The following is a 26,440-nucleotide window of genomic DNA, read 5'->3' on the forward strand; positions in this document are numbered from 1 at the left end:
TGTTGTGTTAGGGTTTGAGTGTAGAGCCAGCTTTATTAACCTGTGCCCAGTGCAGAGAATGTAAGTGCAAATAAAACCTATGGGAATAGAGGGGTTAAAAGAATAAAATATGGTTTGTTTTAGATGAAAGAGCTACTGACAACATTCTTAAATACAACCTACAAGCTCAATAATCTGTTAGACTGAAACATTTCAGGTATTCTTGGAAGAAACATTTCCCTTTTTGTGCCTTATACCTCAGTGATATCATTGGTTCATCATAAATTGATTGTATGTTCTTAAGTCAGCAATTTTGTGAACTAAACCGATACTTATCTACTTGAAAAGGATACTGCAGGAGATCACATATGATAAAGGTACACAGCATGCATTCGGCTACACAAATAGTTACAAAATGTCTCTCCAAACAGACTCGATCATTCCCGTAGTTTCATACCAGTTATTTATTTAGAATGAATACGTGCGGCAAATATAAACAACGCTCAGTACAGGAAAGGGGTTTTCCACCGTAAGACAACTCCTGTTATAGCGCCTGCTTCTTTCACTATAAACATACCAGTAGGTTAATTGGCTTCTGACAAATATGGAACCTAGTGTCTGTGGCAGGGAATTTAGATGGTAAACTCCAATGGGACAGGGATGGATGTGAATAATTACATATTCTCTGTACAGCACTGCGTAATATGATTGGCGCTACATAAATAGTAATAAATTGCCTATTATTCCTTACTTCTACCTGTGTTTTTCACACAATAACCGTTCTTTATTTTCACTGCGCTTGGATACTGTACAAAACCGATATGTAGATAAAAATGTATTCAGGATGCAGATTAGATCTGTGTTGCATCAAACACAAAACAGACTGATATAACGATCTTGGTGAAAATAAAATAAAAAGTTTAATGCATTTAGTAAAGTCTTCTAGCGGTGGAAAACACCTTTAAATGGAGATGAATGCTACATTTTAAAAGCTTCTACAGACTCTTTGCGTATGCAAGTTTTTATTATACATGTCATAGATAAGATTGAACTAGATACATTATGTAATGCAATTTAATGTAATAGAAAAATATGTGTGCCTTTTCTAAATTATTGCTTGTATAATTATAAATATACAAAGTGACGTAAGTCATCTATTCAATACTTCAACATTGTATCTAAATATAGCTTTTTTTGAATATAAAGTTAGTAAAATGAACCCTATAGGTCTACAGAGGTCGTTTTTTACTCTGGTATAGAAAGGATACATTTCAAAATAAACACACAAAAAAATAATACAAATACATAATATACATGATAGATGAATAGTTTATCAGAGCTTCTATACACGTAAAAGGAAGTCAGATCTGTGAATTAGAGTATGACTTTAGTCTTGGAAGCAATATATACAACACACATGTAGCTTTTTCCATTAATAACTTGAAAGTTCTAGCCAAAATCACAGCCCTAGGCAGTTTTACCAGCCCAGCTTCTTGGGTGCAGGAATCTGATCCAACACAGTAATTAGAAGAGTTCTATTAGTTCTACTAATATATTGCACCAGTGTTGCATGAAACAGCAATGGCATACCTCCCATGCTGGTCATTATGTGATGAAGCACTGCATGCAAAATACACATTCCTTTACATCCACGTGTTGGCTATGTTGTATATGATAATTAGCACAATATGGTAAAGATTTGTGCACCATTCTACATGCTTTCCTTTATAATGACCTTGACAATACAAAACAGAAAAAAAAAAAAAAAAAGGTGCCAATTTAGTGTTTTCAAAATGAGTGTATCCAACACGGAATTAAGGGTCATTCAGTAAGGAATACATTTTAGTGCTCCTGAATATACATTTATCACAAATAATGATCAGTACATGAAATGTCACTGAAGATGTGGTACAGCAAGAGACTGATCCAATACACAATGTCCAAATGTTATGGTAATCATTCATACATTTATATCATTTTATGCAAGTGAAGATATTTAGAGTTCCCAATAAGGCACCTTCACCCAAAAACATAGTAAACGCCACCGAATACCATATAAATTTTAAGCCTTCAATAGTTTAAGGCCCATCTCTTTCATACTTACTACAACGCCCTGATCCAAACAGAGTGGTATGAATGTCAATCCCCTGTAAACTTCCCAGGACATGAGGATGGGACGTACCCAGTGGTGTCAATACCCCTCACTGTGGGTTTTACACACGTCAGTGTAGAACGCACGCAGAAGACTAGTGATGGATGACTGAAGGCTTTCGAGACCACTGCAGTTTGGCAAACAACGCACGTCAGGCAAGAACAATCTCCATATTGTATATTAATATAGTGAACTCCACCCAAAATGTAAATCTCATTTTTGAATGGAGTTTTTCTTTGTTTACAATAAATTTTTTGGTCATAGAATTCAACAGTTTTCAGATTAACATGCTTGATAATTTTTGTGGCATGTTCCAGATGGTGGGAGTCACATACAAATGTCAAACCTGGCTTTTAGATGAGATATACAGTATATATAACAAATATCTAGCCATAAGCATTTACTTTCCTAAATTTGTTGATTCTTTTCACAAACAATTCAGTGACTCTGTGCACATCAACAGTGAAACCACAGATTAGTTTGCTACAATGGTTCACACTAACTGAGGCTCTCTATCAAGTAAAAGATCAGTTCTATCACCAGAGGCAAAATACTGGTGTCTGATGTCCTGTTGTGAATGACTGGAATCAGAGCACTGTCAAGGTCATTCAAGTACTGCTGTGGGAGAAGCTGGCCTCCCGATCCTGCTCGATATTCAACCTAAAGATGGGATGACAAAGAAAGAAATTAAAGGGATACTGTATAATTAAACAGTTTACTTTTAACACCAAGGTATAAACAATCAAAAGCTAAAGGATGGCTGCCCAAAAGCAGCATGCAGGGTCAGTTCAGATACAGGAATATTAATAAACATCAAAATACAATAATAATAAAGTGGAGGAGTTTGTTCCAGTTTAGTTGAGGTTTAAACTTTGGCTTTAACTGGAGCATCTGCTATTTAAAAATAGAATTCCTGATGTACTGTTTAAGAGTAGACAAAAACATGATAGCGCCCCTCCCCCCAGTAGGTGTGTGCTGTGATTGCCCCGCCCCCTTTTTCCCAACAACACAATACATTCATGTGCCAGTCGGGCAGCACACTGTGCCTGGTCTCTGCCAACAGGCACGTGCAAGTATTGTGTGGCTGTCAAAAAAAAGGGGTGGATGGGGCACTAAATCGCCACACCTAGCAAAACAATTTAGGTCCCCCCTGCATTGGGTCAAGCACTAGAATGGGTCATACTAAAGATCTAAGTCACTTTCAACATGGCATAGGGTGCCACTTTTCCAAAAAATCAATTCATCAAAATTGTTTCGTGCAACAGCTGCAAGGATTTTGGACACTAATTGTATAAAAGTGTTGCACTATTACGGTGTTTTTTCTGTTTGTGTATATCACACTTGAGACATTTTGTGGAGGAACACAAGCTCTGCAAACATTGAATAAATTTAAGTATAATATTTTTTATGTTCTACATGGATCTAATAAGAGATATACACAGCACTTTAATTTTTCTTTATTCATTTGTTATTCTTCTTATATGTGTTAACTGGTGTATGGTTTATGTAAGATTTTTTTTGAGCTGCAGTTGACAGTGAAGCGTTGTAGGAACTTATTTATTTGCATTTTCATTCTTAATTTTCTAGTTTCTATGTGTACTTTTCAGCCATGTTTTCATATCAGACAGAGTGGTTTATTATTATTATTATGATTATTATGAGAACCTTCAACCAAACCTGTGCGTTGTGTATTCATACATGTGAATGCACTACATTTGTTAATTGTTTTCTATCCTCTCTGTAGCAAACTGTATAGATGCTGAATACTGTATTCCTAATTTTAAACAAATTATGCCACAAGAAAGATATTTTCTAATTAGAAATTGCATGTAATTATTTTAAAACACCTTCATTTTTTGAGCACTTGAGCAAGAAATTACAGCTTCATTATTAGGAAACAATAGTTACCATGTCAATATCCATGGACACACGCAGTCCTATCTTATTCATTCCACTGTTCTTCAAGGTTTTTATGTGCGGACATAGGGCAGCTCCACAGGCTGTAGCCATTTCTTTAGCAAACTGAAAGTGAGCCATTGCACTGGCTGGTTCACGATCTCGAAGCAGATAAAACACCTGAACAAAACGATGTAAACTTTAGTATCACTGCTCCCTCTGGATGTTTGTCCTTACTATGTTAGAGCCCTGCAGCATAGGGCAGAGTCAGCCAGTTGCTTAAGAAAACACAGATTTTCTGGCCAAGAAACAGTGGTATTCTATAGCAAGGATGCACTGAGTCAGCGTATCCCGGATGTGAATGGGGAGCAATTCCTCAGTCAGAGGTTTGCATGCATATTTTCACAACACAACTGCTTTAGTGTGACAAGAAACAGCGTTTCTCATTCACTTTCTTGATACACTGACAGAGCTCATCATTTCTTTTAGAACACCACAGTTTCCTGGTCAGAAAATAATGGTATTCTAAAATGCCCATCTGACACTGCCTTAAATGACTGTGTATTCACCTATTTATAGGCCCATAAAAAGCAACAGACAAAGAGCTATTGCCCTGGGCCTTTAATCACAGATCATACCTGGCAATCGGTTAGTGATTTCATATATAAATGTCACGTTACCCAAGATATAAGTAACCCAGTCTAATACATAATGGAGCATTACATTATCTTATTCAATTTTGTACTGCTGATAGGTGAGCATCTTACAGTGCCTATATCCAATACGGTGTTCTCCCCAGAACATTTTGCCAGATGAGTGGCAGTTGTGATACATTGTAATAATATTGAAAAATGTTGGAGATTATTTCCCACACCTGTCAGGTCTGGTCAGACTGGTGGTCAGTGGTCTAACACACACTGCTGGCTGTAGTGCTCACATAGTCCTTGTTCTAAATCGGAAAAACAATGGATTATTCTATTATAAAAGGACTCCTTTGGGCTCCAAGAGCCGGGTAGCAAGAACAGACAGCCGAGTGGAGCACCCGGGAAATGGGTGCTGGGGAAAACACTGCAATAGATGGCATAACAACAACTATGGATATGGACAAACCTGTAAGAGACATGACACTCAGCAGCTCACCTCTGTGCATTTCACAGTCTTATCATGGGCTTCAAAATCAGTTTCCTGGCAAATCCTTTCACTTGGAATTCCTTCCATTGTTTGTTCGTCAATGGGGCTTATGATCCTACAAATAAAAGGGGATATTAAACAAACCAAATAAGAGGAAATTAAAAGGTTACCATGGATACAGTTTTAGCAGAACAGATTTTGCTGCACCATAAAATCAGAATCTGAAAAATTAGAGATACAATTAATTCCCTTTCCTCAAGTAAACAATGGCAGCATTTACAATGGGTTTACTGCAGTCTTGATTAGCCAGATACAGGTCAAAACATGAATATACCCTAAGGGAAGGAGATATATATATATATATATATATATACACACACACACCTCCACAACCTGCCATGGAGTACTTAGTGGGAAAGGAATTAATGGTAAGATCATTCACATTTTCCCCGTCACTCCTCATGTATTACTATGAGATGTACCCAAGTACTGCATGGGAGGGTAGGGGCAACAAACAACTAGTCAGTCAGTATATGCTGCATAAAGAATTTATTTAGTAGATGACTGAAGAACATTCAGAACCACCCAATAATAAAACATCAAGGTGATAATGACAGGAAAAGATATGGCAGGATGTCCATTATGCTGCTTTGCACAACCCTGTCACAGAAGTCTGAGGCTTATTTGCAAAGATGTTGCGACAGCTTACATTGAATGGGCTTTCAATACATCAGGTGCTTACTGCCCACTCCTCCTGGATGCCTGTATGATCACTTCTCTGATCCATCTATACAGATTGTTAAGAAGGAGAATAGCCGATGGCCTGCAGGTAGCACAAACAGTTGCTCTGTTTTTCTGAACTTCTTTGTCTATAAAGAACATAGAAATGGCTCTGACCAAATGTAGTGAATGCTTTAGGTTTTGGTAAGTAAGATGGTAGCACTACTTCATGGTTGATGTGGACTACAGATACCACTGGTAGAAAAGCAGAATTGGCTCTCAACACTACTCTATCTGAATACATATTCAGAAAAAAGTTCCTTGTACCAGTCTCTACAACTAGAAATAACACATTTAAAGTTACCCATTTCACCTGTAATCCTTGTAACAGTTCATAGGGATTTTCCATTAACATAGTGACAACTAAACTCGAGGTCCTATGAAGCCACAAAAGGTCTGACTAAAGAATGGATCCTATTTTTACTGCTTGGAAAAACTGTAGAATTAGTTCTTCCGAAACAAATTTGGTACTTCATTCTGATACTTGTACTTTTAGTGTGGCCAAGGCAAAATCCTTCAGTAAATCCAGCTTGTAGGAAGTCTAAGATGTGTGGAATAGTCACGGAAGCTGGATGGACTTTAGAGTCGCACCAAGACATAAATTATCCTTCATATTCTGTGGTATATAATGGAAGAATTTTTCCTATTAAATCTGCCCAAAAGAGGTAGAGGCCATGGATTTTGCTGAGCATTTACCATGCTATTGGGAACCAAGGTTACCTTGGTCAAAATGGAAGAATAGCAATTACTTCTGCTTCTTCCGTTTTGATTTTCCTCAGGGCTCAATGATGAGAGGAAATGGAAGGAAGATGTATCTCAGTTGGAACCTGCATGGAAGTGCTGGACTATCTATTCCTTCTGTTCCTATAAGGAACATTGTTCTGTTCCTATAAGGAATATTGTGGTTTATTGCAATTATGTCTATTTGCGGAATTCCAAACTTGTTTATTAATAATTGGAATACTTCCAGATTTACACTCCACTACCCTGGATGAATCTTTGTGCAATTGAGATAGTTAGCTAGTATGTTATGCTTACCTGCTCAATGTAGCTCTATTGCATTCTTTTCTTCCCGAAGCATAATTCATGCCATCTCTGCCATCATTGCTCGGCTTCTGGTTCCTACCTATCAATGCTATCGTGGTTCTGTTATACTCTTCAATGTTTTTCCCATAATTGATATTGGAAATGTTGAATTGCTTTCCAAATCGCTCTTGCTTCCAAGATGTTGTGTGTCATTTATTTTCTTTCAGTGACCACACACCTTGTGCTATTTTTTCTTGAAGGTGTGCAACCTTGTTGGAGTCTGTTGTATCTACCACTCTGGCTCTGCAAATTACATTCCTGTTCCACCAATTTTAGACTTCTCCACCACCTGAGAGATCTCTTGGGGGTTTCTGTCAATTTTATTATTTGGTCCAATGAGAACTTTTTGTGATCCCACTCCAGTTGGAGGTCATTCATGTACCAATTTGCCCACAGGACTACTCTTATTGCTGGAGAAAACATTCCCAACAGCCACAGCACTTTCCTTATCGTTGTCTGATAATGAACCTGTACTTGAATTGTGAGTTATAAAATGTTGGCACATCTTTCTTCTAACAATGATATTTTGTTTTCTATGGTGTCTATTTGGACTTCTAGAAATGTCATCTGCTGCGTTGGTACAAGATGACTTTCTTCCAATCGCCTGTCCATGTTGTTGTAAAACTTATTACCTGGGCTTTGCTCTGAGGCTGACTATATATTTTTTTTGACTCGCCTGCTAAAAGAATGTTGTCCAGATATGACTACACCTTGACAACTTGTTTCCTTAATTCTGCTACCAATGTAACAAATACCTAGGTAAAAGTTCTTGGGGATGTTGCCTGTCCGATAGGTATGCATGTAAACTGAAAAGGATACCCCAGAAACTGAGACATTTCCGGTGCTGTTTTGCTACAGAAACATGAAAGTAAATATCTTGAAGGTCTATTAATGTCATGGCTCTTACAATGGCATTTATCGCTTCCATTTAAAATGTTTGGCGGGTACAAAGTTAAGGCTTTTTAAAATTGAAAACCATGTGAAAATTCCTTGAAGCTTTCTTGACAAGGAACAGTCTGGAATAAATAAACCTGTCTTCCTGCTCTGGGAAACTTCCTATATTACATTGAACTTCAATAGATTTTAAAAAGAATTTTGTTCAACACTTCCATCTCTATTTTGCTTGACAGAGTTTTTGACCAGACAAAAATATAATTTGGGATAACTGGATTCTATTCTGTATCCCCTTTTTCTAATGTCCAACACACACTGACATGGAGTGAGTTCACACTTAACAGGTTATTGGGGGCTGCTCCCGACAGTAGTCATTATTGTAAACTTTGATTTGCTCTGCCATCCTTTGGTCTGAATGGCCTAAAAGGACTGCCTGGGTGCGGTAGAGAACTTTGTTTAGAATATTGCCTGGCTTATACCCCCTTGCCTCCTTGAACTGCTGATGAGATTATGGAAAATTCTAGTATGTAGCAATCTATTCTAGTTTCTAACAATCTGTTTTATTTCCCACTACATAATTTATGCATCATAGTATTTCATTTTTATTTTTATTTATTTATTTTTTTTAAAGAGAAAACTGCCTTCAAATGGAAGGTTTGCCAGACTGTTCTTTGACTGGACAGCCCACTGCCCAAGGCATAGCTATAGGGCCTCCTTGCTATTCCTTCTGATGCCATAGCTCTTGCAGGTAAAACAAAAGTATCAAAAAGATGCTTTACAGAAGAACTCTAAACCTTTTTGCATAGTTTTAACACTTTTCCCTGGATGTCTACATTAAGGTTTTCATCACATACCCTTAAGACCATGGCCACTGAGGTCATAGCCACTTCATTTTAATGTGGTTCCAAATAAACATTAATCTTTTTCAAACAATCTTTGTTTTCCCATCCATAGGATACCATAAAGGACCACATTTTCCACTGAAACGGTTGTTCTAGTACAGTCCTGGCCAAAAGTTTTGAGAATGACACAAATATTTTTCACAAAGTCTGCTGCCTTAGTTTTTATGATGGCAATTTGCATATACTCCAGAATGTCATGGAGTGATCAGATGAATTGCAATTAATTTTAAAGTCCCTCTTTGCCACGACAATGAACTTTATCCCAAAAACAACATTTTCACTGCATTTCAGCCCTGCCACAAAAGGACCAGCTGACATCAGGTCAATGATTCGCTCGTTAACACAGGTGTGTGTGGACGAGAACAAGGCTGGAGATCACTCTATCATGCTTCATGCTGAAGCCTGGAAGCTTGGCCTGGTGTCAAGAATGCCTGCAAAGAAGCCACTTCTCTCCAGGAAAACATCAGGGACAGACTGATATTCTGCAAAAGGTACAGGGATTGGACTGCTGAGGACTTGGGTAAAGTTATTTTCTCTGATGACTCCCCCTTTAAATTGTTTGGAGCATCTGGGAAACACTTGTCCGGAGCAGCAGAATAATAATAATAATAATAATAATAATAATAATAATAATAATAATAATAGATGACAGATGTATGAATTAAAGATGACATTGATGTGCAGGGATATGATAAAGTTGTTAATGGAAATTTAGTAAAAAATGTGTATTTAATATTTAGAGGATCTCTCTCGAATTGTTAATTGTGCACGATCAATTCAATTACAATAGGGGACGTTTACTAACATTGCAACCAGTCAGCAATCAGCTATGATCTGTCTTATAGTTAGATAATGAAATAGTTCCTGGTTGGTTGGGATGGTTTAGTGCAAATGCTACACCTAAATGTAATTTTAGTAAATAAACCTTGTTGTATAGTGTGCCACATGTGAGACAAATGTGCATCAAATTATTGTGTACAACAAAAAAATGTGAATAATCAAACTCATTTTACCCTTTGTTTGGCTGGTCTTCAGACTCGACCCAACAAATGGTCACTTCTTCACTCAAGTCCACAGAGTCTATTTTGCCGCATGATATCTTAAAGTCCTTTTTATCCCTCAGAGCTTGCCGTAAGGATTCCATGATTTCCTGTGTTATTTGTACCATCATGCCATCTGGTATATACATAATGTCATATATAAATCCATGAAAACAAACTGAAAGAAAACTATGAAATAAGGGGTTGACAACATTTACAAAAGATTTAATAGCAGAAAAATATGAGGCAGCTTCCGGGTTATATTTACTTTCTCAGAAGCCACAAGAGAGGAGCATTCACCAAAATAAACAATGAAATAGTGCAATTTTAGAGGACAAGCCACTATCCAGCCTCTGTGCACTATGGCATTAAAGAATAAGCACACTTACATATATTCTGAACATTTACACGCACCTTCTACTATGCTAGACTTGGCGTGGAATCCAGATGAAGTTTTTAGGGCACCATTGAAAACAACAAAACTTGCTCCAGTAACTAGGAAACAATAATGATAAATAAAAACAATGTAATACCACTATATAGCATGCCAATCACTGCAATAAAGGAGAGAGGGGAAGAGCTGGGAAATTAATACATGCAGACTGTTGTCTACAACAGCTTTAATGCAACTTCTCATTTTGAAGCAACATATGTTTTCTTCCCTTGAGCGGCCAGGTCAATACCCAAGTTACATGATGCCAAATAAAGACCTTGATTGTGCAGTGCTTAGGCCCAGATTCTATAGCGCACAATAACTTTGTTAGAAATATGACCCCGCATGATCAGATAACTATCAATGCTGATTGCATTTTTTCACCAGTCCTGATTTAAATCAGAGCGCAGATACTGAATGGGCCCCTCCATCCTAACAAAGGACAGTTAAGAGATCCTCTCAGAGTCCAATATAGTTCATTACAAACCAATCGCTTGCACTTTGGCAGATTAGAGTACTTACAAAATATAAATATGTAGGTCTGTAAACGTTAATACATGCTATTTTTCATATTGGATCAATCTGTAGTTCAGGTTTACCGACCCTCTGAAAAGTATATGTAACAAGTCCTCACCTTGTCTGGTCATCCCAGCAGCACTGTTGGCTTGTGTCTGATAAATTCCATCGCTGTTTTGTACACAAACCAGATGAGAATCCGCCTGGACACTGAAGCTAGCACCAATGCTTATGACGTGTTCATTGCAAGAATGGATTACTTTTAGGATCTTCAAAGCACAAAACAGATAAAAATGTATAAAATGTGTACAAAGGTCTACTCTGTATTAAACAAAATATGCTTTGCAACACAGCAATTTCACAAAGGAATCCCCTCACTAGCTTTGTATCTTATAAAGTAAAGAGGACCCACAAGAAAGTCACGTTTAATAACTGCTGCTTACAATGTAGGCCATTTCCAACAACATATTTCAATAAAAACCATTATGATTAAAATAAAGTGTAGTAACAGTATAATCCTTGCTAACATGCAACACTGTCAATATTTTTATATTTACCGGAAATAAGATCGGAAATTATAATATCCATATTACCAAGTGTTAGAAAAACAAAGCATATACAAAAAAAAAAAAAAATATGTATCAATCACATACTTTAGGTCTATATGTGTTTCAACTCTACTCAGAAAACATAAGGATAATATAGACTAATAAGGACTTGCTGTGTTGCCTTTTTACAAATGGTTGAAATCCTGTCCTGTATGTATGAAAGGAAAAGGCATTCCTGATGGAGATTTTAAAATAATCAAAAAGCAAATGGTTAGTTTTATTGTGCGTTCATAGCAACATTATATAATATATTCTATATCTGGCATGTCTGCACTTAACCTTGTCAACTATAAAACAGGTCAGACCAACCTGTAGCATATCAGGACAACATAATGTTCACCACTGCACCTAGTCCTACGTGATTGGAGTTTGTCAATCTTGTGGGAGACCGTGACCTTTCCACTTTTGTAACTGTGTAAGCAAGAGCTACATGCGACATGGCCAATGCCATAATGCGAGGAGAGAAATAACAGAAAGCAGTAATCTACAGGCAAACAGTTAGCAGTGGAAGGAACAGATTCCTGCTAGGACTCTTGGGGGTAAATGTATCAAGCTGAGAGTTTTCCAGCGGGTTTGAAAAGTGGAGATGTTGCCTATAACTATAGTTTTCATTTTGTAGAATGTACTAAACAAACTATAGCTAGAATCCGATTGGTTTTTCAAACCCCCCCCAGAAAACTCTCAGCTTGATACATTTACCCCTTGGTGTCAAAAGTACCGCTACATGAAAAGAAATCCATGCTTCCAATTTGTGCACTTCACTTACCTCATTATGTCGCTTTGAAGGTATTTTTATATAGCTCTTGCCCATTTCCATGTGAATTACCAAACCATCCACATGTGGAATTGTATACTGGTAATTTCTTAGGTCCTGCAAAAAAAAAAATAATAGTATGTTCTGTGAGGATACTAAAATAGGTCACTCACACTATGACGCATAAATAAATCAATATCACTGTGGATTAAAAGTACAAAAAAAAAAAAAAAGTTACTTACAGTTAATAAATTAATGATAGTATGTCCAATCTCTCCAAATACAGATTTTCGATATCTGTGACTTGTTACAGGAGAAGGATATACTGGAGGAATTAAACAAAGAAACAGTCAGGATAACAACATAGTACAGCTTCCTTCTAGACCAGGCTGATGCTACTGGTCCTCAGTTGTTGTGAATTACAGTAGCGGAGTCACAGGTTGACCAGACCTCTGATCTAGGTTGTTTTTCATAATGTATACAAGAATAACCTTGTTTATCTAGCACTAAACCTATAGAGCATACTAATACAGATAAATAAGTTATATATGCCTTAGGCTTAAAGTTAATGGTAAATCAATGGAGAGAATGTTAATTACCCTATATTGACAAAAGTATTTAGACGCTTGACCATTACACCAACAGGGACTGTAATGACGTTGTATTCAAATATTCACTGGATATGGATTTGGTCCTCATTTTGCAGCGATAACAACTTCCACTCTTCTTGAAAGGCTTTCCACAAGATATTGGAGTGTTTCTGTGGGAATTTTTGCCAAATCCAGACTCGCTCATCTGACTGCCAAACAGAGAAGCGTGATTCGTCACTCCACAGAACACGTTTCCACTGCTTATACCCCTCCATCCGACGCTTGGCATTGGTCTTGGTGATGTGAGGCGTGCATGCAGCTGCTCGCCCATGGAAACCCATTCCATTAAGTTCCCGTCGCACAGTTTTTCTGCGTATATTAATGCCAGTGGAAGGTTGGAACTCTTCAGCTATGGAATCAGCTGAACATTGGTGACTTTTACGCACCATGCGCCTTAGCAGTCGTTGATCCCACTCTGCAATTTTAACGTGCTCTTCCGCTTCGTGGCCGAGTTGCTGTTGTTCCTAAACGCTTCCACTTTCTAATGATATCATTTACAGTTGACCATGGAATATCCAGCAGGGATGAAGTTTCACGAACCACCTTATTACAGGTGGCATCCTATCACAGTACCACGCTTGAAGTCACCGAGCTCTTCAGAACGACCCATTTTGTATCACAAATGTTTGCAAATGGAGACTGCATGGCTAGGTGCTTGAATTCATACACCTCTAGCGACTAGTCTGATTGAAACACTTCAATTCAATAATCAGGTGTGGCCAAATACTTCTGTCCATGTAGTGTATGTCAAATGTAAAAGAACAGCAAGTATTACTTGCATATTTGCATTTTTTCCTATGTCAAAGAGTCTGTTCTACATTATTGTAACAAAACAATTATGTTCACTTGTTTCAAACGGAGTTTCAAAGATCCCATTTTCACATTAGTATGTCTGTAGAGCATTACGAGGCATTTTTCTGGACCCTAAAAATTGGATATATAAACTAGTCCAACTTACCACTATATTCTGCTCCCAATCTCAACATTAAACGAATGGGGAAAACTTTTGCCCATGGAACCTCCATTTTCTGGATGATAACCCCACACAAGAAAGGGCTATTCGGTACAGGCAGTCCACTAATGTCCTGAAAGGTAGGTGCAAAAAACAGGAATCCGCCATGGTCCTTGCTACCCAAGAAGCTTTCAGTAAATGTAATATTTTCCAAATTGCCTATATATTTCCCTGTTAAAAAATGACACAAATTTGAATTAGTACAGTAAAAGATAAATGCGAAAAAGGAAGTGAAATCATACAAAATATAGAGCAGTAGTGTAGACTGCAAAAACAGCTCGTTATTAAGTGCCATTTCTTGTTTAAATGGCCCTTATTTTCACCCCGAAATTGGATAAACACCTCTAGCCCTATTCTCTCAGACTAGAAGAACAACACAGATTTTCCCTGTATTCAGAGGTTGAAAGATGAATAAAATATTTTTTTCCCCAGCCAGTGGTGCCTGAAGTGTACAGGACTAGGGGACAGGGTCATGTTGAGGAATGCAGCACAAATATTGACTTCCTGACTACTTTGAAAATACTGTCACTTCTGTCGGGAGAAAACAAACTATGCCATGCTGTACTTCTGTAACAAAGGAGGCTTCACTGTTCTGCTAGCAGGGAAAAAGCTTGTAGAAAACAGCCCCAGAGGTGGTCATCTCCTTTCAGAAATATATAACAGACATCTATTCTACATTCCAGGAAAATATTTGGAAAACGTTTGAACTTGGAAATCAAAACTTGCTGCTTGTATTTGCTACATGTTAAAATAACTAACTCATCGAGTCATTCACCCACAGTGTAGGGTAGAAGAGACGAGTGAGGTTGGTTGTACCTTACTGAATGTAGTCACATCAGAACTTAAGATTGTATAAGGGAAGCAAGCCAGAATCTTTTTGTGACATCACACCATGAAGTGTATGAGCAGGCCACAGAAAGTCGGAGAAAAAAAAAATTCCATTGCTGTTGTATCTTTCAAGCCAACATATAAGAACTATTGTGCGCAATGTTCTATTTATTGCGACAAATATCTAATGACATTATGAAGTCATGTATGATTTATACATTCATAAATTCATCTTTAATGCAAGCAGTTTGATTTCTCAGTGTAATATTATATATATATATATATATATATAGTGTGTGCAGGGCCTGATCACGCATTAGGCAGCCTAGGCCTTGACACCGATAGACCTAGATTATACTAACCTGTTTTTACATGTGTGCTTTTTGCACATTACTGCATTTAGACATATGTACTATAGGCTTATATAAAATACATAAAGCAATACTTTACAGTGCTATTCCAAATTTTACAGATCATGATCTAGTGTATTTTATGAGTGTTTGTGACAACAGAGGAAACACATGGCTGCACAAAATACATACTTTCCATCATAAGATGTAACCTAGACATGGACATACAAGACTCAATGTAAACATACCTTCCTGTGCTTCCTTGTAAATGTTCAACATAAGTTTAAATATATCCTTTGGAACGGAATCTTCGTTTGACAAACATGTCAACAGAACTACAATTTCAGCCTGGCCTAAGCCGTGTAATCCATTAGATGCAAAGAACCAGCATTTTTCTGAAGCATCTGAACAGTAACAAATACAAGTAGACTCATTATTAAATGCATTTGTCCTTCAGAAGTATCACAGACATGCAAGTATGAAAAGTACAATAGCCAACTCCAAAAGGCAGCTCAAATTAGTTATGTTCCTACTTACAAGTTATTATCTTGACATTCACAAGCAAGTTTGCATTTAGAATGAATGTTAATGGGTTAGGTCCACCTTCTTCTAAAAGCAACATGACAGCTGCATGAGTAGGGTTGTCTTCCACCACAGCATCTGGAACACATAAGATGAACTCTACTAGTCAACACAGATAAAAGACTTGTACAAAATGAAATGCATCTAATTTTTATATTGTCTAAGTCCAATATATTATGTATTGTTCATTATTATTATTACTAGCTCTCTTTTCAGAAGTCAAGATCTTATTTAAACTTGTTGAACCAAATGTTTAATCCTTTATACTGAGGACTAAAGGAGAATGAAACATAAATGATGCCATGTACCACCTACAAGAGGCACTCTATGCCTGAATAGTCTTCAACAAGTTCAGATCCTACAAGTAAACAAGTCGATAGTATTCAGGGTTAACATTGGCAACTCCATGCAAGTGAACACTGACCTTCAGAGGGTAAAAGCTCTGTTTTAAATAACAAAAGAAACAAAACCACCCTGGTACTGCAAATTGAACCTGCGGAAGGCCAAGAGCCACCCACCTTCTAAATGAAACCCTGAAGCAACACTACCAATGGAAATGTAAAAACAGATGTGTACTGGAGGGCATTGGTGCAGGCGACTCGGTGCAATGGAGATCATACAGACTTTTGGAAGAGACCAATTTTCTATAGCTGCAGGAGAGTTGAAGCAGGTAAGGTAAAAACTGCTACCTGGAGACCTAGGACAGGGGTAGGCAACCTGCGGCTCTCCAGGTGTTGTGAAACTACAAATCCCAGCATGCCTTGCTACCTATCTGCTGGTTATCTACTGGAAAAGCATGCTGGGACTTGTAGTTTCACAAAACCTGGAAAGCCGCAGGTTGCCTACCCCTGACCTAGGATGTAGGCAGCTGTAATAGCAAACCTAAAGAAGCTCTTTTCAGCTACATTGTCAATGTTCCTACTGTGCTCAGTGCAGCAAAAAAGTAAGGTATTACAAGAGAGTGCTAGTACGGCCACTGGAAAAATATCCGGAGAATGCAGCCCAAAGCAAACGCACCTCAACCCTGCAGCTACCAAAGCTGCATTCTACAACAGAAGGGGGAGGAGACAGCATTCATTATATTGATCCATTCCCAGTGTCAGAGTAACTTCTTGACAACAAAGTTTGAATCAGCTACAAGAAGAAAAACTTTTTGAGAATACATTATCAATCTCTCTATCCCTCTCACTATATTTTGATCTCTATATATATCCCTGGAAGCTTCTGTGTCAATTACTATTTGACTATTTTCCCTGGCAGTAGCTTTACGAGAAAGAAGGTTTTAAGAGTAAATTACTATTAGGGATGTGTCTTTCACATGTGCCCCTCAGCAAAACAGGTGGCAATGCAGCCACTTCTGCTATCTTTAAAGGTCTAATTTTTTAGCAACGTAAAACAAACTGCAAAATGAGAATTAAAAATAAAAAAAAATAAAAAAAAAACAAATCTTGTGAATCCTGTTTTACAAAAATGATTAACGAGATGAAATAACACTTCTCTGTCGCATGAAGCATACCTATTGGCCAATAGCAGAAGAAAATACATGACTGTAAAACCACAATCATTAAGACATATTAACACAAGACCATTCTATGCCCTCTGACACTACATCAATCAGAAACAAATAATGGGGCAGGTTAACATAACCCTGTGTTGAGCAGATTTCTTAATACAATCAACGCTTTCTGTAATGTTGTACAAAAATATACATCATAGCAATGCAAATTCTTTTCAAGAAATGTCAAATTTCATAACAATTACCTCCACTTTCTCCGGTTGTCATTAAAAGAGGAGGTAGACCCTCATCATCTGGAATAAGATTCCGCTCTCTGCTTACACATTTGTCAATTCCACAAAGCATTTTATAGTCTGTGGCAGAGGACACTGTGAAGGCACTAGGCGTCTCTCCAGCTGAAGATACCTGCACACTTGACACTTCCAGGGTGGTCTCTAACTTTTCTGGTGCACTAGATTGCTTTGCATTATCCTGGAAATGTTCAACAGCCTGTGGGGGGGGGAAATAAATAAATCAATGTTTACTAATGGGAAACTGCTATTATTTACTAGTACCCCACTGCATGAACTAATCATTTCCAACTGAAAATATCCCCTTTACAAATCCGGACAATTATACAATGCAGAAAAGGAGATTAGCAACGGAATTTTGAAAATCTCAAATTATTGATAACGAAAACACACAAATATAAAATTATATCTATTTTATACAATATGCACATATATACTTTCACACACACTTCAATGTATATCACATTCAGACAATTGTAATAAGAACATGGAAGCAACAGTCTCTCACCATGGCAGAATCTGGAGTCATCGGTGTAACTGGACTGGAGTCTTGTGAAGCTTTCCTGCCAACAGTGGCAAGTTTACTTGTATCAGCAACTTCTCCATTGGGTAATAAGCCATCAGCAAACCACACTCTCTTTTGTTCTTTCGCATTAACTCCTTTAAACATTAAAAAGGACAAGTTTGCATGGAAAGTTTAAAGTACACTGCCGCAGAGGAATACCAAAATGTATGTACCCAAGTCCAGAAATGGAAGTGATGGATTTATTAATAAAAGGCTCATACATAGGTAAAACAAACTCCACTGTTACTACAAGTTCCCCAGTTACTCCATGAGTTCGGCTTTCATCAGGCAACACATGGATAGATGGCCAATATGGCAGTGCCATAGCTGTATGTGTTCATGCTCCGGTTCACCGATTGTGTGCTGCGTTCCAGCTTATAAAGTTTTTTTGGGATTCACACACACAGGATTTACTTATTTCAGTAATTGTGTGCCTGTGGATATTCTTCCGTTTTTTCCTCGACAATTAAATCCAATTCAATGGATATGTTTAAGGAGTTCCCTTACTTAAAATCCCTGAATATTAAATGTAAAAAACAAAAAACAAAACAAAAACCCCAAAACATCTATTATCTCAAATGAAGAACCATACTACTTATGTATTTAAATAAATCCATTTTAACTATATAAATAACCAAACTGGATTTGAATGCATCCAAACAAAATTGTTTCGCTTTAATTAATGTGAAGGTATTTTTTTTCGAATGCTATTTTAATGCAAGCAGTTTGTTATATTTTGCTTATAGTTTATATCATACAAACTGGGGTAAACGGTTGGCACTTGCGGCACACTCCGTTACAGTCGAGCAATTTTGGTGTAACTGCTTTTATTTAGCAGGTGCAGAAATAGAATTGTAAAAATAAATCCTAAGACCGTTCAGCACTTACTACACTGTTGCTGTTTATAGTCCCAGACTACCAGTAGGTAGACCTTGTGCCTAGCCCACACCAGGCCTCTTCTCAGACATACCGACAGGCCCTCTGCACTAACACCAGGAGGTAAATGTATTAAGCATCGGTTTCTGCAAGTCACCGCATATCGGAGATTTTGAGAGGAAATTTAAAACGGCAATCGATTTCAAGGCAAGTTTTGCCTTGAATGCGATTGCCGTTTTCAATTACCTCTGCAAAGCCGCCGATATCCAGCGACATGCAGAAACCGATGCTTACTACATTTACCACCAGGCCTCTCCTCAGACCGCCTGAGAGGACCTCTGCACTAACACCAGGCCATTCCTCAGACCGCCTGAGAGGACCTCCGCACTAACACCAGGCCTCTCCTCAGACCGCCTGAGAGGACCTCCGCACTAACACCAGGCCTCTCCTCAGACCGCCTGAGAGGACATCTGCACTAACACCAGGCCATTCCTCAGACCGCCTGAGAGGACCTCCGCACTAACACCAGGCCTCTCCTCAGACCGCCTGAGAGGACATCTGCACTAACACCAGGCCTCTTCTCAGACCGACTGAGAGGACATCTGCACTAACACCAGGCCTCTTCTCAGACTGACTGAGAGGACATCTGCACTAACACCAGGCCTCTTCTCAGACTGACTGATAGGATGTGTGAACTCACACCAAGTTGAGAGCCCTGATCATTAGCAGGTACTTTCTTCTTAACAGTGTATGTACAGCTGCAGGCACTAGTTAAGACTCCAGGCTCATGCCTACAGCAAGGAAAACACTGTATACATGTCACATTACCACTGCCTGTGCTTGCAGGCTCTTATACAGGTGAAGGAACTCAGACTTCTAATATCCTTTTTACTGTGGGGGATATAATTCTTGAAATACACATTTCAATTTGATACAGTACATGTTTGTATGAGGTCATCCTCCCTGGATAAGTCTGGTTAAGTCAGTAACATGCACTTGTAACTGGCTAGACACCAAGACAAAAAAAAAAAAAAGTTAATGAATATCCCCATTAATGGTAAATATAGCAATTCAGAGAGCACAAACACCCAATACCCATGTAGTTTTGTTTTCAGCTTAGCCCTGTCTACTTTTCTATATACAAGGATATAAATATGTATATTCTAATCTACATGACAAAATCTAACCAATGCTGTTGTATCCCAACAGATGAAACTTACTAACTAGTGTCACAAAATATTTATATTATTAGTTTTATACTGGTAGAAAATCTGTGGAACTGTAAATAGCTCAACTTGGTATTCCGTTCAGTAACAAGTAGCTTGCTTAGGAGCTATGTAACCCACAAGTTACCCTGGATAACCTGTGGAGAATTGATTCACAATGCTGAAAAAAAGATGCAATTTTTGCCTAACAACCATACATCACTGAACAAAATTAATTGTGTCCAGAATTGTACTTTACTATACAATCTACTGAACCACAATCCTCATAGTTATGAATGTCACGTGTCAACCCCTTAGAAGTAGACCAAAAGATTACAGACCTTGATAGATCAAAGGGCATGAATGAAACATTTGGAGCAGAACCAAATAGCTGTAATGGTAAGAATGGCTGTGCCAGGTTGTATTCTTTAGCGCTATGACTGAAATGTTTTATACAACTAAACCTCTGTTCTCAAGGCAGAGTAATTGGGATCTTCAGTCAAGCACCTCTATTATGGGTTTCCAGCAGAATAAAAAGGATGCTACTAAAATACACTTTCTCGAAACACATTTTCAAAATTTCCCCCCAGTAATATTTTACCCACTATATCCCACCTCAACTTCTTTGTTTAGCTTTCAAGTCACATGTACCTTATTAGGACAATTGTACATATTCTGCAATTTCTACAGTCACATTTTTATGTTGCAGACTATAATATACTTGCTTAATGCTGTTATAATAATCATATTAATACTTGCATTTAATTTTTTGTGTTTTTATTTCTTACTATTATTAGATACTTGAGTAAAAAATGATCATGAAACTTTTGAACCTTGTAGTCCTTTTTATAGAAATATCTATATTGATGGATACATAATATACAAACATTGTAATTCTAGGTATCGTTTCTTCTTAATCATGTAGGACAGGGACATTCATACATATATTCCAGAAATCACTGAAATAAAAATGATTAACACAAGGGTATATAACATGGAAGACAAGTTGTTATTATATAGATATATACAGTATATGCGCTACTTTAAATTAATGCAATGTGTGCAGGTGAATAAAATCATTTGAGAAAGTGCTGCCAGGAAAATTAAGACTATTGTATGTGAAGGCAAAACATAGTCCAGCGTTCTAAAACAAACAATATATACATCTCTCTGTGTTTGCTTATACATAAGTAGGAGAATACATATGTAGGAGAATTTTGTGCACAATATAGCAATTTAGGGATAAGTTCACCTGCCAACATCAAGGAATCTCTTGCAGGTCAGTCCCAATCATTTCATCATCAGCATCAGTTATTTATATAACGTTGTTAATTCCGCAGCGCTGTACAGAGAACTCACGCACATCAGTCCCTGCCCCAGTGGAGCTTACAGTCTAACTTCCCTAACACACACACACACACATACACACACACACTAGGGTCAATTTTGATAACAGCCAATTAGCCTACTAGTATGTTTTTGGAGTGTGAGAGGAAACCAGAGCACCCGGAGGAAACCCACGCAAACACGGGGAGAACATACAAACTCCACACAGATAAGGCCATGGTCGGGTATTGAACTCATGACCCCAGTGATGTGAGGCAGAAACGCTAACCACTGAGCCTCCCCTTAAAGTTACCCTTCTGCTTTTTGACATTAGAGCACAAGCAAAAAAAACCTGTCCAGCCCAGTTACTCATGAATGGATGTTGGTGGTGTTTCATGCTGTGAGTAACACAAGCATCCCATCATTTAATATCTGGCTATTTGGACTGTGTGAACATGTTACTCTATGGATGACAATAGGGGATAATCAGCACCATTATACATGGTGTGGTTACGATGGGGAGGTCACATTACATATGCAGAGCTATGCTGGCATGTTAACTCCCCTTAAGTGACATATGGCTACAAATGAGGTCTTTAAAAGTAACATTTTGACCACTATGTCTAGTAAGGGGACATATTATATGAATCTATATTGTAATGGTGATTCTGAGCACAAGTAGAAGAATAAACTAACACTATCTGAGATTGAGGGGCATATTCAATTGTTGGCGGAAACGGCAAAAATGTCACGCTCCGTGCACTATTACCGTAATCGTTATTACGGTAGTTTTCTCGCTGGATTTCAGCTTGCAGCTCCCTGAGCCACAAGCTGAAATCCAGCTTACTATTACCGTAATAACGGTAATAGTTATAACGCCGCGGGGATTCGGAACAATTGAATATGCCCCTTAGTGTGCAAGAAGTCCTATGATCCTGTTTTTCGGTCAGGTTCAACAGAGATCACTGTATCCTTAAATTATTCATCCCTGTGTTCTTTACTAGGAATACAATACATAAGTGCTTATTCCGGCTTTGAATTTTAATGTGTTCCTGTTTTTCCAACCAGAACCGTCTAACTACTTATTTGTTGCAATTTACCATCAGCTCCAGATTGTTTAAGAACTGAGCCAGGCACTAAAGCAGTAGGTGAAGAAGAATTAAGTGTACCTGTGGCCTGGGGCTGCACCAAAGATGGGACGGTAGGACAGGACTTAGAGGGGACATTGGGATTTGGATTAGAAGCAGTTGGGCTCATCATCCTCTCAATAGTCTGTACTAAAGTAAGGGAAACAAAATAGAAAAAATATGACGGGGATTCGCTAGCTTGCAGCAGTCTACAAAGTAGTGTGTAGACAAAAGATCTGTCAAGAAGGAAGAGACCATCGTCCAAGAGGATAGACAGAAATATCAAGGATTCAGGAAAAAAATATCTAAACACCCAGCACAAGGCAGAAGTACACAGAAGAAGAAAGAAGTGTGGAAGAAGTGCTCATACTGACTGGCTCAAAGTGAAAATTGAATGGCTTATATATTGAAACAATGGAAGTGCTGTAACCCATAGAAACCAAACATTAAAAGTGGTGTCCACATTAAGACAACCCCTTGTCAAATTAACCGTTCCCCAAATACTCCCAGCAGTGAAGCCCTACTCCCCTTGGGACCCTCCATTACCTGAATCCGAGAATAAATTCCATAGAGTTCTATTAAAAATCTGTACTGTCTCCACTACACTCGCAGCAACAAACTCAACACCTGCTTGGCTGCAAAGGGTTACAACACAGCACTTTGCATTATGTTAATAGAAAATTACATTTGTTATGTGGGGTTTGTTTATGGGCAAGCCTTACTTTTGTGCCTAAAAAACAAACAAACAGTAAATTACTTTGGAAATTAAACATTGAAATATAAATGAGCACACAGATGACAGTGTAAATATATAGTCACAGTCATTTCGTCTTGTGTACGACACACAATGTAATATACAGATTAGATTATTAAAAATTTGTTTCAGTCATGTTGGGAAGCTTGGTGGTTAAGGCAGAAATCAGTAGAAGAAGTGTTAAGAATGAATTTGGAATATTAGAAGACCATCACATCCCACATTTAAAAAGCGGTGCCATTAGATATACATGCATTATAAAGCAACAACATAAAACATGCTGCTTACCTTTAGTAATAAAGTCATAGCAAACCACACACACTCTGGCTTCTTTATCCATGTACTGCAGCTTACACTTTTGACTGCAACATACAGCACAAAAAACCTAAACAGCAAAACGTAGAAAATGACATTTAACTTGTATACACCCATTTGTATGATTTTTAAAATACTTATGTTCTCCACAAAACCTGTTTTGGTGAATGAACAAAGTGGGACTACACCCAACTAAATAGTGATGATTAAATGACTCTCTCGTTTCCCTTCTATTATAAGTACACACTTGCACTGTTCTCATATTTGTCAATACAAGCAATGAAATAATACAGCAGGAAGCTGAAGCCGGATAAACAATTCTAACCCAGATGAAAAACTAAATGCACTGGCAATTCTGGATCTGTTCTCATGTTAAAGGTCTATGCACAGAATAGAAAGCATGGAAAAAATAAAGTGCAATGTCTCATGTTTGTACATAGGTTTTCCTTTCATTCAACTGACTTGGCAAATGGTTGAAAAGCACAGAAAACACAACAAACAAGGTTCAATGCGTCCAACTTACTTTTCCACAAGCTCTACAATGGTGTCTCCGCTTAGTAAAAGTGAACCGAATGCTGCAGTTCATGCAGTTAGCAGCTTCAGAATCAGGGATCCAGGCTGGCTGTCTCTGGCCAAGAACAGGGTTTTCAACAGCCCCGTGCTCAGGTTTTCCCATGGTCTCCCTTATGCTTAGTTCAGGACTCTCATCAGAATCTATTTTCACTGGTTTTGGTAAAGCACTATTGTGAGTAGGACTTGGTGTTTCAACATGCAAGTTGTCTGGACTGGATTCTTTAGTTGCTTGTTCATCCGGATTTCTTTCTAAGTCCTTATTATTTAGCTTTTCTGGTTGGGTGACAGACAGAGAGTTTGGTGGCTGCTGAAATAGCTGTTTAGGCCTAGCACCTCCAATATGTGAAACCAATTTAGCACCTGGAAGATTTCCTTGATTTGAAGTCGAATGTGAGGAAGCAGTTTTATTTGAAACGTCCACTGTGTTGCAGAGAGCGCTGTCCTCTCTTTTGTCTTGATCTATCTTCTGAGACTGCATCCCATCACTAGACGCATTAGTGCTAAATCCACTTGAATCGGCTTCACTTAACTCATAGGTTGGGAAACTTCCCAACCCAATCTCTTTATTTGAAGTTATACCTTCTTCACTAAGAAAAGCATCCAGCTCAGTGTCACTAATATATGTGTCACCTAACAATAGGTCATTATGGTCAGTTAGCAGATTTTGACTTATGAAATCACATAACGCCACATTATCTAATTCACTGCTACATACTGGGTCATGCACTGCAATAGATGGATTTACTTTTTCTACAGTAGGCAATTCAGTAATAGGTTTTTGATGAAAATATTTGTCCTCTAAATTAATTTCGCTGGCTACAAAATTGTTTATGGCTACAGGTAATAGAGGTGCAGGTTGTAAGGACTCATTTTCCCCACTTGTAATCTCATCATTTAGCGATACAGTCACTGGTGTATCTTCTTCAGTCTCTGGACTTGAGACATGGCTATGTAGTACTATACGATTGTCTGTAACTAACATCTCACTGCCGTCTTCCTTCCTTGAATTTACTAAAGTGTTGCTGCATGGAGAGTCTTTATAAGTTTGTTCGTTGACTGTTGATGTTGTAGACATATTAGACAGTTCATCATTGCACTCGGAAGTGATCAGACTTGTAGCTGTAGGTTTCTCCAAAGATGAACATTCATTAGGATAATCTAAATCACTGGAAGTTCCACATTTAACTCTAAAGTCTGCATGTTCTGTATCAACAATTGTGACTTCTGAACTTGCCATTTGTGTTATTCCCTTGTGCTCACAATTTAGTGTATGCCCTATTTCCATTGCATGCTCATTTGACACCAGGCCTGTGTGATCTTCAGTTAATGCCTCATAGGAGAGATCATCACTTACATATCCGTCAGTGCTTGAGCTACTTGAACTACGTGTAGAATCACTGCTGGAAACAAAGTCGGAATTTTCTCTTGCATCGTCCAAGTTAGCGGTAAGTTCTGAGTCAACATTGATGTTTATACTTCTGGCTTCAAGGTTTAGATCAAGCATATTAGATTCACTCATTGCTAGCCAGTTTGTATTTAGGGGAGGAATATCTCCACAATTTACTTTCTCATTTTGTGATGAAGTGGTGGGATCTAAAGATGGAACCGTAAAAAATCCTTGGTCAGAAAGCAACTCAAGGTCAGATGCAACATTTCCACTAGACTGAAGAGCATCTGGAATCAACGACTCATTGCTACTTGCTGTATGGAGTAAACTGCCAGTGTCACTGATAAGATCACATATAGGCACACTACTTCTCCCGGTACTTGAGTCTTCATTGGATGTTCCTCCATCTACACAAGATAAAAGATCTGGGCCAGTCACATTTCTTTCACTCTGTGAGACAGGAGGTACAGTTTTAACCTCAGTCTTATTTTCTGCTGGCCAAACAGAGGATAGAGATGGTTCAGGGCTGCTCCCACACAACTGTTTCCCAGGAGGTGGGAAATCTGGCTGCATGTAGTAGTCATTTGAGGAAAGAACCTGCTGGTTTGAGTTGAAAGGACTTTCACGTGACTGGTAGGTTTCCAGCTCATCTGTGTAAATATAAAACAGCAAATGATTCTAGTCTAAAAATGACAACGAACACATTATTGGATTCAATTATCTTCAAGTTTAGACACTTTTGTGCACCTCCTTTGCTATGTGCAAAGCAAACATTTTTTTTCCCCTCAGAAAGTAATCATATTGTATCTAACCCTAGTTGTCCTTCAAGTGGAAAATCTTTATTAAATAGAATGTTAAACACATTATAATCCAAGTTTGAGGATTTTGATGACCTAGAAGCAACGTAACAGTG

The 26,440-nt window shown here is 38.1% G+C and overlaps 1 protein-coding gene across 2 annotated transcripts in view; it reads right to left on the reverse strand.

Annotated features, from left to right (window-relative positions):
* Positions 1-425: 425 nt before the first annotated feature.
* Positions 426-26,440, reverse strand: part of ZFYVE16 (zinc finger FYVE-type containing 16) — a 28,040-nt gene continuing 2,025 nt past the window's right edge. Inside the window, exons 3-18 of one of the 2 annotated variants that reach the window (XM_075180100.1) lie at positions 24,091-26,177; positions 23,541-23,637; positions 22,541-22,648; positions 17,908-18,059; positions 17,355-17,598; positions 15,549-15,671; positions 15,260-15,415; positions 13,780-14,004; positions 12,414-12,496; positions 12,184-12,288; positions 10,928-11,078; positions 10,275-10,355; positions 9,834-9,996; positions 5,168-5,273; positions 4,040-4,207; positions 426-2,791 (exon numbers count right to left, since the gene is read on the reverse strand). In XM_075180100.1, coding sequence (XP_075036201.1) covers positions 2,630-2,791; positions 4,040-4,207; positions 5,168-5,273; positions 9,834-9,996; positions 10,275-10,355; positions 10,928-11,078; positions 12,184-12,288; positions 12,414-12,496; positions 13,780-14,004; positions 15,260-15,415; positions 15,549-15,671; positions 17,355-17,598; positions 17,908-18,059; positions 22,541-22,648; positions 23,541-23,637; positions 24,091-26,177 — 4,211 coding nt within the window. In that variant the 3' untranslated portion in view covers positions 426-2,629. The remainder of the gene's footprint in view (positions 2,792-4,039; positions 4,208-5,167; positions 5,274-9,833; positions 9,997-10,274; positions 10,356-10,927; positions 11,079-12,183; positions 12,289-12,413; positions 12,497-13,779; positions 14,005-15,259; positions 15,416-15,548; positions 15,672-17,354; positions 17,599-17,907; positions 18,060-22,540; positions 22,649-23,540; positions 23,638-24,090; positions 26,178-26,440) is intronic. The other variant, XM_075180109.1, reaches the window with a different exon arrangement.

This window comes from Mixophyes fleayi, chromosome 1 (genome assembly GCF_038048845.1).
Source record: "Mixophyes fleayi isolate aMixFle1 chromosome 1, aMixFle1.hap1, whole genome shotgun sequence".
Lineage (NCBI taxonomy): Eukaryota > Metazoa > Chordata > Amphibia > Anura > Limnodynastidae > Mixophyes > Mixophyes fleayi.